This window comes from Phoxinus phoxinus (genome assembly GCF_949152265.1).
Source record: "Phoxinus phoxinus genome assembly, chromosome: 10".
In the NCBI taxonomy this organism is placed as follows: domain Eukaryota; kingdom Metazoa; phylum Chordata; class Actinopteri; order Cypriniformes; family Leuciscidae; genus Phoxinus; species Phoxinus phoxinus.
Genome location: NC_136885.1, coordinates 15,668,506 through 15,683,694, shown reverse-complemented (window position 1 = coordinate 15,683,694; position 15,189 = coordinate 15,668,506). Strand labels below are relative to the sequence as shown.

At 42.7% G+C, this 15,189-nt stretch overlaps 1 protein-coding gene across 1 annotated transcript; it reads right to left on the bottom strand.

Annotated features, from left to right (window-relative positions):
• Positions 1 to 735: 735 nt before the first annotated feature.
• On the bottom strand, positions 736 to 14,927 carry cyp21a2 (cytochrome P450, family 21, subfamily A, polypeptide 2; the record flags this gene model as incomplete). The annotated part of the gene is made up of 12 exons (XM_079626630.1): positions 736 to 3,943; positions 4,042 to 4,145; positions 9,610 to 9,776; positions 10,043 to 10,156; positions 10,608 to 10,691; positions 10,778 to 10,864; positions 10,968 to 11,078; positions 11,166 to 11,261; positions 12,447 to 12,601; positions 12,708 to 12,797; positions 13,525 to 13,713; positions 14,804 to 14,927. The coding sequence occupies 12 exons, from the start codon at positions 14,925 to 14,927 to the stop codon at positions 3,699 to 3,701; spliced, it is 1,566 nt and encodes a 521-aa protein (XP_079482756.1). The 3' UTR covers positions 736 to 3,698.
• Between the last annotated feature and the right edge of the window lie 262 nt (positions 14,928 to 15,189).

Genomic DNA, 15,189 nt, shown 5'->3' with positions numbered 1-15,189 from the left:
TATCGGCAAAAGAAGGTAATTGTTTAAAAATAAACATTCTGACATAAACACTCTGTCAGCTAAACATTTAGTCAGCTGCACTGTTTACTTCTGAATATTGTATTTTATTCACAGCTTTTCTCGGAGTTCACTGTGTAGCCTGCTCCCTGAATCGTGTAGTTAAATTTTCCATATTTATTGTATGTCATTATGTCAGTATCAGTATTTGCTTTCATGCACAAATAAAAATGTCACTGAACTTTTGCTGTGTGATTGTAATGAGCCTAACCCAACCCTAACCCTAACCCTAACCCTAACAGGCACTTTGCCATCAATAACCTATTCGCACACTGTTTGCTCAAGCGTAGCGTTTTCTCTGAGTTACTGTGTGTAGCCTGCTGCCTGATTCATCACGCTTATTCATTTGTGGATGTTAACTGAATCTGTAAGTCAGCTATGCTGTTTACATCTGAATATTATATGTACTTCTGGTGCGCTTAATGTTATCTGTAATAGTAGCTTATGCTATTAACCAACAAAACATATCATATTCAATGCGTTCACAATCTCTTTCACAGGCATCATTTGTAGCCTATACACAAACTGTTTTTGCTCAAGCGTATAGCGTTTTCTCTGAGTTCACTGTGTAGCCTGCTCCCTCAATCGTATAGTTCAATTTTCCACATTTATTTTATGTAATTATTTCAGGATCAGTATTTGCTTTCTACCATACACAAATAAAGATGTCACCGAACTTTTGCTGTGTAATTGTAACAATGAGCACTCAAACACACCAAAACAACAATTACTAAAAACACACACAAAAATTTATTTTGCAGAGGCATTTTGCACTAGTTAATATACAATTATTTATAGCGCTATAAGTGCTGGTTTATTGGGGTGGTGTTATAAACTACTGTGATGTTTAAAATGTTTATATGGATATATAGTCATACAAATCTAGTGATTGTAAACTAATGTTAAGAAGCACACATTTGTTAAGTGTAGCCTACTTAACATTATGAGAATGTTCAGCAAATAACATGTTCCCAGAACGCTGTATGACAGCCTAAATATAACATTCATAAAATACTAATAACATTATAAGGACCTTCGGAGAACGTTGTTCTAAGAACGTTTTCAATTAACGTTATGAGAACGTTCATCAATCACGAAATAACGTCAAAAAGACGTTCCAAGAACATTGTTCCAAGAACGTTTTATATCAACGTTATGAGAACTTTCATCAATCACAAATAACGTCGAAAAGACTATCAACGTTATGAGAACTTTCATCAATCACAAATAACGTCAAAAAGACGTTCCAAGAACGTTGTTCTAAGAACGTTTTATATCAACGTTATGAGAACTTTCATCAATCACAAATAACGTCGAAAAGACGTTCCAAGAACGTTGTTCTAAGAACGTTTTATATCAACGTTATGAGAACGTTCATCAATCACGAAATAACGTCAAAAAGACGTTCCAAGAACGTTGTTCCAAGAACGTTTTATATCAACATTATGAGAACTTTCATCAATCACAAATAACGTCAAAAAGACGTTCCAAGAACGCTGTTCTAAGAACGTTTTCTATCAACGTTATGAGAACGTTCATCAATCACAAAATAACGTCAAAAAGACGTTCCAAGAACGTTGTTCCAAGAACGTTTTATATCAACATTATGAGAACTTTCATCAATCACAAATAACGTCAAAAAGACGTTCCAAGAACGTTGTTCTAAGAACGTTTTCTATCAACGTTATGAGAACTTTCATCAATCACAAATAACGTCAAAAATGCGTTCCAAGAACTTTGGTTTTAGAACGTTTTCTATCAACGTTATGAGAACGTTCATCAATCACGAAATAACGTCAAAAAGACGTTCCAACAACGTTGTTCCAAGAACGTTTTCTATCAACGTTATGAGAACGTTCATCAATCACAGATAAAGTCAAAAAGATGTTCCAAGAACGTTGTTCCAAGAACGTTTTATATCAACGTTATGAGAACTTTGATCAATCACAAATAACGTCAAAAAGACGTTCCGAGAACTTTGGTTTTAGAACGTTTTCTATCAACGTTATGAGAACGTTCATCAATCACGAAATAACGTCAAAAAGACGTTCCAAGAACGTTGTTCCAAGAACGTTTTCTATCAACGTTATGAGAACGTTCATCAATCACGAAATAACGTCAAAAAGACGTTCCAAGAACGTTGTTCCAAGAACGTTTTATATCAATGTTATGAGAACGTTCATCAATCACAAATAACGTCAAAAAGACGTTCCAAGAACGTTGTTCCAAGAACGTTTTCTATCAACGTTATGAGAACGTTCATCAATCACGAAATAACGTCAAAAAGACGTTCCAAGAACGTTGTTCCAAGAACGTTTTATATCAACGTTATGAGAACGTTCATCAATCACAAATAACGTCAAAAAGACGTTCCAAGAACGTTGTTCTAAGAACGTTTTCTATCAACGTTATGAGAACGTTCATCAATCACAAATAACGTCAAAAAGACGTTCCAAGAACTTTGGTTTTAGAACGTTTTCTATCAACGTTATGAGAACGTTCATCAATCACGAAATAACGTCAAAAAGACGTTCCAAGAATGTTGTTCCAAGAACGTTTTATATCAATGTTATGAGAACGTTCATCAATCACAAATAACGTCAAAAAGACGTTCCAAGAACGTTGTTCCAAGAACGTTTTCTATCAACGTTATGAGAACGTTCATCAATCACGAAATAACGTCAAAAAGACGTTCCAAGAACGTTGTTCCAAGAACGTTTTATATCAACGTTATGAGAACGTTCATCAATCACAAATAACGTCAAAAAGACGTTCCGAGAACTTTGGTTTTAGAACGTTTTCAATCAACGTTATGAGAACGTTCATCAATCACAAATAACGTCAAAAAGACGTTCCAAGAACGTTGTTCCAAGAACGTTTTCAATCAACGTTATGAGAACGTTCATCAATCCCAAATAACGTCAAAAAGACGTTCCAAGAACGTTGTTCCAAGAACGTTTTATATCAACGTTATGATAACTTTGATCAATCACAAATAACGTCAAAAAGACGTTCTAAGAAAGTTGTTCTAAGAACGTTTTCTCTCAACGTTATGAGAACGTTCATCAATCACAAATAACGTCAAAGAGACGTTCCGAGAACGTTGTTCTAAGAACGTTTTCTCTCAATGTTATGAGAACGTTAATAACGTTATATGAACGTTCCGAAAACATTATTTTAATAACGTTTTGTACTAACATTTACACAACTTTTAAAGAACGTTAGTGAATGTTCTGGGAACGTTCCCTGTTAGCTGGGATATAAGCTTCCAACAACTCTTTGTTTAAAATTTACAAGTTGGAACATTTGAGTTAGAAAAGTTTAACAAAGATCACAAGTATAAACAGAAGGCTTTAAAAAGCTAATAGACAATTATTCCTGTTTGGCATGAATGATGGCGGTTAATATCTCTGACAACCTCTGTAGTCCCATTTGCTCACTTGTTTTACAAGTCACGTAAAAGCTTAAAAAATTAATGAGTTGGGTATTACTGATGTGTTTTATTTTTTCCAGAATAAAACAGGAAAATATATTGAGCTTGTGCTAACCCAAAAAAACCTTGACATCGGGATTATTAATCTGGAAGTTCAAAAATGCTTGTGGGTTTGAGAACTCATTCCTGCGATACTATTCATAATCAGTTACTGTTCTCTTGGGTGTGCTATAATTGTGTATGGTTTGACTTTAAGAACCACACTGGCGACGCCTCGCAGGTCAGGCAGAGGCTCTTCTTTACTGGCAGGCAGGAACTGAAAGTCTCGCAGCAGAAAAGCCGTGAAGAGAAATATCTCCATTTTGGCTACCGCCTCTCCCAGACACAGCCGAGCTCCCCCTCCAAAAGGAATCAGGGCACGAAGGGACCCGCCACCACCTTCCAAAAAGCGTTCTAAAATAAATCATATTCACTGTCACGGTTAATGAGCACTGCATTGTGTGTGTAAATATGCAAATTAGAGAGGTCTGACAACTTGTGTGGTTTTGTACCTGGTTTGAAGCTGTATGGATCATTCCAAACGTCTGGATCATGGTGGGCACCATACAGATTAGGAATGATTATTGTATTCTTGGGGATGAAATGGCCTGCGATACTAAACAGAGGACTGTATAAATTTCTTTCAAGAATCTGATTGAACATTAAAAGGGCTATATGAACAATTCAGAAACCCTTATTAATAGCGACACTGGTGGCAGTTAAGTGAACTGCAGCCAGCGACTTATCACTCATGCTCTCGCTCATGCTTGCACTCATGCACACATAATGTACAATATCAGGGCCCAATATACTCATGGAGAAGTTCTTTTTCATTTTTAACTTAGAAGTATAAAGATGTTGGATATAACTTTGCTGCGATGTTTTTACCAAACATCTCATCTACGCCCAAGGTGCTGTGAGCAATGTTTAATATGTAAATATATGCTGCACGCTTTGCTCTCAAATGTCAGCAGTGAGAAAACAGCAGTTAAGAAAGCATCTGATGGATGTGGATATGTTTGCACCAGCTCTGCAATTCACCGGCATCATGTCAGAAGATGAGGTAATTGCAATTACACGGTTATGATAGTTTGATTATAATCTATTTGAGAATATAGATTATATAGATCTGACTATGTGACAATAATAGAATTAATCCTGCATCTTTGAATGACAAAGAATTTATATTGTTTTTATTTTACTTTATATTTTAGGCACATAAGGGCAATACACCGTACTTCATTCCTTCTATACTTCCTTCCTTCCAGGGTGCGTACGAAATCTCATACTCTCAGTATTTATTTTGATCATAAGTAATTACTTCATGATCAAAATAAAGTACTTTTATTTTGCATTCAAAGTGAATGCAAAGTGCAAAGTGCATTCTATATACCGGTAGTATGAATGTGTGGTATGAATGTAATCCAAATGTACCATATTCGCCATGGTGGTATTATCATGTGACCTGCCAGAGTCAGTTGTGTTGCCAAAGCCACTAGATGACAAGCCTGCAACCTTTAGCCAAAAAAGCGTAACGCTAATGCTAACACTGATACGAAAGGAGAGCAGAGGCCGTTTTTTATGAATGGATGGCAATGGAGAGGAGGCTTCACTACACCGAATAAACCACTTTTGTGAGGAAACACCTTATCATTTAAGTAATCGATAGCCTGTTCGCTAATCTTCAACATGTTTTACGCTAAACAATACTTTTGTTGGGAACGATATGTAGATTTTACTATGATAAAAAGGTTATTTTATAAGGAAAGGCGGAGTAGGGAATGTCCTGACAGGCAGCACTCATTTACGGCAATAAAAATTAATTTTATTAAAGTTTTGCCACTAGTACACTTCGCTATAGAACGCGATATGCGGAAGTAAAGGCGCTGGCTGAGATTACCGGAAATACGTCAGCAGCGTTTTTTTACTGTCACATGTCTGTCCTGTCTTGTGATGCACATGGGTGTTTTGTTATTTTGGGGCCATGTGCTCTTGTCATTGTCTGGTCCCTCCCCCTTGTTATCTGATTATTGGTTTAGTTGTCCCACCTGTCCTGCTCGTTACCCTCCTTGTTTGCCTCCCTATTTAGTCTTCCTGTGTTTGCTGTCCTGTGCTGGTTCGTTGTTCATGTTACGTGTGTCTGTGCCTGTCCTGCCCTGTTCCGTGTTGGATTAAGTTCTGATTTCCTTTGTTGGTTTGTTTGGTTCTTGTTTTATCTTTATTAAACCTTCATTTCACTCCGCATTTGAGTCCTTTTCCATTTTCCACTACCCACCGTGACAGAACGAACCAGCCCCATGTGGATTCAGCGGAGCGAACTTTGTCCGGCAGAGAGGGAGAATGGGATCTCCTTGTTCAAGTATTTTTCGATGTGCGCCCAAAGGAATCTGGAGAGGAATTCTTCGTCACTGGATCCGTCCAGCGTTGGGACGTCATCGGTGGTTTCGGCCAGCCTCGAGTCTTCAGGCATCCGTCGGGGAGGACGGAGGAGGAGGAGGAGATCTGCGCCGGCCCAGTCAGAGACCGTGCACGTCCCGTCTGCCCAGTCAGAGACCGTTCATGTCCCGTCTGCCCAGTCAGAGGTCATTTGCGTCCCGTCTGCCCAGTCAGAGACCGTGCACGTTCCGTCTGCCCAGTCAGAGGTCATTTGCGTCCCGTCTGCCCAGTCAGAGACCGTGCACGTTCCGTCTGCCCAGTCAGAGACCGTTCACGTCCCATCTGCCCAGTCAGAGACTGTTCGCGTCACGTCTGCCCAGTCAGAGACTGTTCAGGTCACGTCTGCCCAGCCAGAGAGGGTTCAACCCACGTCTGCCCTGTCGGAGACAGATCGGGAGATGCCCATTCTCATGGCCGGGGGGGCACTGATCGGTTATTTAGAGCGTTTAGCTCGGATCCTGGAGACGCCCTTCAGTCCTTCAGTGTCTGCTGTTCCTGAGTCGGAGCCAGTGTCTGCTGTTCCTGAGTCGGAGCCAGTGTCTGCTGTTCCTGAGTCGGAGCCAGTGTCTGCTGTTCCTGAGTCGGAGCCAGTGTCTGCTGTTCCTGAGTCGGAGCCAGTGTCTGCTGTTCCTGAGTCGGAGCCAGTGTCTGCTGTTCCTGAGTCGGAGCCAGTGTCTGCTGTTCCTGAGTCGGAGCCAGTGTCTGCTGTTCCTGAGTCGGAGCCAGTGTCTGCTGTTCCTGAGTCGGAGCCAGTGTCTGCTGTTCCTGAGTCGGAGCCAGTGTCTGCTGTTCCTGAGTCGGAGCCAGTGTCTGCTGTTCCTGAGTCGGAGCCAGTGTCTGCTGTTCCTGAGTCGGGTCTGGTGGTTCCGATTTCGGTGGTCCGGAGACGGAGGAGGAGAAGAGCCTCTTCATCGGGTCGTCTGGTGGTTTCTAACCCAGAGACCAGCCCGGAGGTAACTGCCATCCCTGCCGCGTCGCCCGGGCTTCTCGCCCTGCCGGCCCCGCCCGAGCTGCTCGCCCTGCCGGCCCCGCCCGAGCTGCTCGCCCTGCCGGCCCCGCCCGAGCTGCTCGCCCTGCCGGCCCCGCCCGAGCTGCTCGCCCTGCCGGCCCCGCCCGAGCTGCTCGCCCTGCCGGCCCCGCCCGAGCTGCTCGCCCTGCCGGCCCCGCCCGAGCTGCTCGCCCTGCCGGCCCCGCCCGAGCTGCTCGCCCTGCCGGCCCCGCCCGAGCTGCTCGCCCTGCCGGCCCCGCCCGAGCTGCTCGCCCTGCCGGCCCCGCCCGAGCTGCTCGCCCTGCCGGCCCCGCCCGAGCTGCTCGCCCTGCCGGCCCCGCCCGAGCTGCTCGCCCTGCCGGCCCCGCCCGAGCTGCTCGCCCTGCCGGCCCCGCCCGAGCTGCTCGCCCTGCCGGCCCCGCCCGAGCTGCTCGCCCTGCCGGCCCCGCCCGAGCTGCTCGCCCTGGTTCCTGAGCCGGTTGCAGGGGCGCCGCTAAGGGGGGAAAAGTTAGGACGATTCTAAGGGCCCACGCACTTTTGGGCCCCCCAGAGATTGATTTTATTAATGGAATAGGTGCGGTGGGGGGCCCAACCTCATATTCTTTCATAGGGCCTAAAATTTCTAGCGGCGCCCCTGGCCGGTTGAGCCGGTGTCTTTTGCTGTTCCTGAGCCGGTTGCTGTTGTTGTTCCTGAGCCGGTGGTGTCTGTCCCAGTTCCTGAGCCGGTGGTGTCTGTCCCAGTTCCTGAGCCGGTGGTGTCTGTCGCAGTTCCTGAGCCGGTGGTGTCTGTCGCAGTTCCTGAGCCGGTGGTGTCTGTCGCAGTTCCTGAGCCGGTGGTGTCTGTCGCAGTTCCTGAGCCGGTGGTGTCTGTCGCAGTTCCTGAGCCGGTGGTGTCTGTCGCAGTTCCTGAGCCGGTGGTGTCTGTCGCAGTTCCTGAGCCGGTGGTGTCTGTCGCAGTTCCTGAGCCGGTGGTGTCTGTGACTGTTCCTGAGCCGGTGGTGTCTGTTGCAGTTCCTGAGCCGGTGGTGTCTGTTGCAGTTCCAGTTCCTGAGCCGGTGGTGTCTGTTGCTGTTGCAGTTCCGGAGCCGGTGGTGTCTGTTGCTGTTGCAGTTCCTGAGCCGGTGGTGTCTGTGACTGTTCCTGAGCAAGGGTCTGTTCCTGTTCCGCCTTGGTCTTCACCGCCATGGCTGCCCGAGTGGTCGTCTTCACCCTGTTTGTCTCCGCCCTGGCCGCCAGATGGACTGTCGTCTCCGCCCTGGCCGCCAGATGGACTGTCGTCTCCGCCCTGGCCGCCAGATGGACTGTCGTCTTCGCCCTGGCCGCCCGAGGGGTCTTCACCGCCCTGGCCGCCCGAGGGGTCTTCACCGCCCTGGCCGCCCGAGGGGTCTTCACCGCCCTGGCCGCCCGAGGGGTCTTCACCGCCCTGGCCGCCCGAGGGGTCTTCACCGCCCTGGCCGCCCGAGGGGTCTTCACCGCCCTGGCCGCCCGATGAACTGTCCGCTTCGCCCTGGCCGCCCGATGAACTGTCCGCTTCGCCTTACCCTTCCCTCCCGCCCTGGTCTGTCCCTCCCGTCCCGCCCTGGTCTGTCCCTCCCGTCCCGCCCTGGTCTGTCCCTCCCGTCCCGCCCTGGTCTGTCCCTCCCGTCCCGCCCTGGTCTTATGGAGCGTCTGGTAGCCGCTCCGTAGGGAGGGGGTAATGTCACATGTCTGTCCTGTCTTGTGATGCACATGGGTGTTTTGTTATTTTGGGGCCATGTGCTCTTGTCATTGTCTGGTCCCTCCCCCTTGTTATCTGATTATTGGTTTAGTTGTCCCACCTGTCCTGCTCGTTACCCTCCTTGTTTGCCTCCCTATTTAGTCTTCCTGTGTTTGCTGTCCTGTGCTGGTTCGTTGTTCATGTTACGTGTGTCTGTGCCTGTCCTGCCCTGTTCCGTGTTGGATTAAGTTCTGATTTCCTTTGTTGGTTTGTTTGGTTCTTGTTTTATCTTTATTAAACCTTCATTTCACTCCGCATTTGAGTCCTTTTCCATTTTCCACTACCCACCGTGACATTTACGCCCTGCAGTGACTTGCACTTTGCAGCTAATAGACATATTCACGATTTTTTACGCAGTAAAGCACATTCTACAAACAATCCAGTCCTACTGTAACTTTACTAGCGATATAACACCAAATATAGAACATTTATTCACAAAAACAATCCGCTAATAATCCACATAAACTGATTAACGTAAACTGTGACTGACTGTCATAAAATTTTGAACTGCGTGCACTGACGTCACTGCCATTACACGACAGGCTGAGTTGCCTCATGTGATCCAAGTTAGCCGGTACACTTTCACCCATGGTAAAAGATACAGACCCTCTCATCTTCCTAATATAAGACCATCTCTGGTGTTACTTCACTGCCATTCACAAATCCTCTCCTGTGGCCTCATGGGATAGTAAAGTGTCCATCGTATGCACACTATAGAATCTCACCTGGAAGTAGTATGTCATCCAGGTACATTTTGCCTACTCAGTACTGTGAATTCGGACATACTTCTTTTTGTCACATACTAGTTTTCGCCACTGTATACCTATAGCAGGAAAGTATGTGATTTTGGATGCAGCTTAATTGTGAGTAATCACAGTACTGATCTCACTTGATGCTCACCTGCTGTTTCGTATGGCTCTGTGAGGCACGGCGAGGGGAGCTACAGGTCGTAGTCTCAACATCTCATTGATCAGTGCACACAGATACGGCAGTCTGTGACGGTCGCTGTACTGAGGGTACCGCACATCCAGCACACCACACAGCTCCTCGTACACTTTATTCTGAACCTGGACGGGGAGATAATGAAAATACGTTTGTTTATAGATGTAGATCAGGGGTTTCCAATCCTGCTCCTGGATGACCACTGTCCAGTTCAGAGTTTAGCTTAACCCAAGTTAAATATACCTGAACCAAGATAATCAAGGTCTTCGGATAACTAGAAACTTCCAGGTAGCCTATGTTAGGGCAAGTTGGAGCTAAACTCTGCAGGCCATTGACCGTCCAGGACCATGATTGCTTGACATTTAAATAGGCTGCAGAAAACAATAGGTACCTCAGGCCTATGCAAAAGGAAGGCCACAGTCCAGTTGAGCAAGGCAGCGGTAGTTTCTGTCCCTCCGATTAGCAGATCCACTATAGTCATGTGCACATGAGTGTTTGTCAGAGTCTATATATAGGAGACAACAATATTTTGGTTAACAATATTATGCCAAACTCCTGATTGTGCAGATTTCAATTGAAATGACTGAATTTTGTCTGCAAAATTTCAAATGTGACCGCACATCTAGATGTCTGTTTGTTTACATTTAAATGGAACAGCTTGAAGAATACTGTATTTTTGTTGCATAGGTTAAAGAAAAGATATTTCATTTATTTGAATGATTACACGTTCTTTCCTTTATTCTTTTCAATATTTTATAAGAACAAAAGAAGCAAACAACTCAGTTTGTTATAGATGAAATAATTATACATTAAACACATATTTTTTTCTCCCAGGACATTCAAACATATGCCTGGTTTTCATTCAATAGCAAAATATACAATTTTTATTTTTGAGGTCTCCAGTTTGGGAAACTTTGGTCCAGGAATCTCCAAACGAAACATGTTCCATTGCTCACCATTTGATTGGCTGCTCCTTGTGATGGTTCAAGGCACTGCAGAAGTGAAGAAGTCAGTGTGCCGCCGTCTTTATGGTCACTTCTCTGCACAGGTCACTCGATTAGTACTTAGCACATTTTAGTTAACTATGTTTGATAATTTTATTAATAATTTGAGCATTCATTCTTACCTTAAACTCCTCTATGTGTTTTCCTATCAGTTCATCACGTCTGGCCACCTCCTTCATGAGACGAGAGAATGGGGGGTTGGGTAATTTCTATGAGGGAACATTTTTTCAAAAAACGGTGCAAATGAAATGCATTTAGGGTCAAAACTATTCTAAAATCCAGCAACTTGGGGGTTAAAATCAAATGTGTTACCCTGAGCAGAGGGAAGGAGTCCAGTGCTGAGATCCAGGGTGAACCCCAAAGAGACACAATCTTATTCAGACAGTCCTGCAGCTTCTGCAACTCTTCTGAACTCTTATCATACTGTCACAATGAGAGAGTGAGTGGGACCATGAAATTGAGGACACATAAATTGTATATTGTGGGGAATAACTTTTAAACATCATTTACAGTTTTGCCAAAGGTTAGTGTTGTGATGACGTTACTCGCGGCCACAGTAAAATCTTCAGATAAATCCACTGCTTTTCCTTCGTAGTCCCGCAACACCTGTTTCAAAACCACAAAATGTTTTCTTTTAAGGGATTATTCTGTGTAAGGGTGGTATTTATAATTATTTTAAACGTAAAAATGTTAAAAATTCAACATTTTCTAATATTTTTATCTTAGACACCCCCTCCCCCATTCCCCCCATTTTTTTATTTTCTAAAACATAACCATGTTATTTGATAGATAAGTAAATGTGTGTGGTCCGGGTAAACCCTACTTGTGATGACTATAGTAAAACATGACAATTTTGACCGTGTGGGGACATTTTATGGTCCACATGATTAAGTCCACATTGATTGTGAGGGCTGTGTTTAGGGTTAGAGCTAGGGGACAGAATATACAGTTTGTTCAGTCTAAAAATAATTATGTTTATAGCACTCAGTTTATAGAAAGTCCCCATAGAACATACAGTAGTAACCCAACATGTGTGTGTGTGTCAGAGGGTGCTTCTCGTTTCCTGAATTCTGCATTCTCATTTTCTTGCTCCTTTGTACTTGACCCGTGATTTGGAAACTGATCAAAGTCTGTCATGTTGAAGTATGTATCAGTGTGTGACTGCGTTTAACTCCACTTTTAGACACACTCGCAACTTTCCTAAGCACTTCCTTTTTGGGTGAATTTCCGACCGCCATTTTGAAGCGCATTCTACTTCGTCAAGTGGGTGAGGGAAGTATATTTGGACAGACCCTCTTCCACCCCTCGATTTTGACAGAGGGAGCGAGTCTACTCAATATATACAATTCAGGCAGATCCATAGACCACAATGCAACACGATTGTGACGTCACAGCAGATTGTGCTTTTACCCCCACCCTTGTGCTTATATCCCACACAGCTCTAGTACATGGTATTGGAGTTATTTTGACATTTAACCGGGTAATGCTTGTAGCTATAAAGCTGACTGTTACAATTTATTGTATTGTTATTATTTTCATTTGTGCATTTTTTGTAATTTTCTCACAGCCCAATATAGAAAATGTAATTAATAAACCAGTGATTCAAGTGATAAAGGGCTTAGTGTGTTCCATTTAAACATATTATAAGGGTTCCACCAGCAGTGGCACTCGTACAGCATAAGCAATGACGTATATCCGAGTGAATGAGACGGAGGAAAGTTGAGGGAAGGGCATATAAAATTGGACTGAAACGGAAGCCTGTGTCGCTGTGTGTATGTATCTGCCCTATACCTGACAGAGATGGTGTGCTTGCTTTTCTATGACAGAGTGCAGGGAATCAGCCGTGGTGCGCTGCAGAGCACTATGTGCCACACGCCTATGAGCCTTCCATTCCTCACTGAAATCACCCAAAGAAATGGTTCGCCCTCCACCTGACACTATATCAGCTAAGAGTGAGGTACAAGAACAAACACATATGAGATATGATATATAGGCAGTCTTTTTGAAAAGTTAATCAATTGACTGATGGGCTAGTTGAACTAAGTAAGTTACCTGTGTATGAATGAGGCCTCCCAGCAAAGTCAGACCATTTTTTAATCAGAGCCTCGCGGATGATCTCACTACTGTTTAATATCACCATGGCTGCAAAAACAATAAAACACATGAAAATAGATTGTTAATGACATAAGGGAGATTAATGTAACAGTAGTTGCAAAATTTTTTTTTTTTTTTTACTCCTCTGAATATTTCTCAAGCTGTTATTTTTTGTTATTGATCAGAAAAAAGTAAACGGTAAAACAATTATGAATCATAAGATTATTACGGAACAGCTAAAATAAATCACGTTACAATTAAAATACCAAACCTTTGTTTTGTTTTTTATATAATAATAACACTGAAAAATAATGTTTCTGGTTAAAATATACCATCATTACATAATTGACTCTTGTCTGAATGTTTGCCAGTGTATTTTATTATTATTATTATTATTTTTACTCTTGTGCTTATCTAACTAACAGCTATAGGAAAATAAAAATAAAAAATAAGACTGGAGAATTTACCTTTTTAGCCTTAAAATGTAATATATCCATATCCCTAACATATTGGGAGAAATGAATGAAATACTGTAAACATAAACAAAGATAAATAACTATGAATATGTAAACCTTTCCTCAAAAACAAAATGCATACCCATTGCTCTGTTTCTTTTTTTCTTTTCTTTTTTATTGAAGAATATAAATATTTAAATGTTCAAAATGATTCAAAATTGATGAATGACTAAAGTTTGTGTAGTTCTACATTTGATTTAGTTGTGGTTCATAGTTCATGAGTTTTACTAACATGGAGATCAAATAAAAAGACGCATTACTTGTGCTGCCACAGTTGAGCCGATAGATATTTCCATAGCGATGTGCCAGTGCAGTCAAGTGGATGGGCAGATGATCTTGAGCGAGATCCAGCATATTGCCCAGCAGAGGGAGAGAGAATGGACCAGGAAGAGCGGAAGAAAGAGGAAGGAAGCGCTTACGGAGGGAATGCAGGAGTTTGGGCACAGCAGCTAGGTCAGTGGAAAGACAAGTACATATCAAAATGGAGCAGAGCTGTCGAATTTCACAATCTCCTTTAGGGGTGGGCGATAGAAATTTGTCAACCAGAGTTTTTTAACTATCGTCTCTATCGTGGTAAGCGTACGCTCACTTGACGTTGCTGTGCTACACAGTCACAGAAGCTTGTCGTTTGTATGCGTTTTTAAGTGTCGTGGGTTAAAAACTGATTAAGTAAGCAGAGATAGACATATTGATATGCGTGCTGTCAGAGAGACTTTCTCATCACTGTCTGAGAGACGCGCAAACAAGCCACTGCTCATAAAGCGCATGAGAACTGTACTGAGTGCTTTTTGCCGACTAAATACACATACTTTTGTGTCAAAGTGACCCTGTCTTTGCAAGTAAACAGTCATTTATGTCTTCAGTGAACGTAAACAGTTGAGAAAGAAAACACACGAGTATATTGGATCCGTGCAGTCGGTCTTAAAGTGACAGCATCCAAATGTACTAATGTAATCGAACAACAAAAAAGAGAAAATCTCTCACTGCTCTTGACTGAATAACTTTTGTAACTTTAATAAGTATAAACGTATTATTTCATTTACACAGTGAAGCCATGAAGTGTTTTTAATACAAATTCATTTGACTTATAGGCCTATTTCTTATTTCTAGTGCTTGAATGTTTTCTGGTCTATTTCATTTGTGTCTTTGTTTGTTTTCCTATGCTTGTAATTAGTTTATTTGTTCATTTTTAATCACGGTTTACTTTTCTTCAGTAAGCTTGAGAGGTATTTTTTTTTTTCAAACTTAGGTTAGCAGTAGTTTTTTTGTGATATTGAAAATGGTGACAAGAATGATCAAAATGTCAATGGTGGTATCACATATTTAGAAATAATAAAAACCTTATTTAAAACAAAAATATTGATATTGTGATATAGGCTATATCGTTATTGTGAAATACAATTACTCATACCGTAATATACGATTTTGGTCACATCACCCACCCACAATCTCCTTCTTCTCTTTTCTGGTATTCAGGTCATCAATGGAAAATTCTTAAATCTACGCCCCCACAGCTCTAATTTGAATCAAACCTCCTACCTTCTGGTTTGTTGCTTGCTTTGGCATCTCTGTCACTTTGCCTGTCAGTCTGTCTACAGAGTTGGACCACAAGCATCCACAAAATGAATAGTAACAGCACCACACTCACTGCTGTGATACACATGCTGTTGATTCTTTATTGAGTCTAAAAACTGTCTGAAAGCTTTTCTTTTACTCTCCCCCTTTTATTATATGCCTCCTCCAACCCTGCTCCAATCCACATGATTGAGTGTTGTTTCTCAAAGTATCCTCTCATCAAGGATAGGTAAATATTATCTTGACCTTTATCTCAATGTTACTCTCAAAGCAAGAAGAATGAACCTCTAACATTTCGATTTGATGAATGATATTACAGGATACCAAGTGCCCATTGGCTTTATGACCAA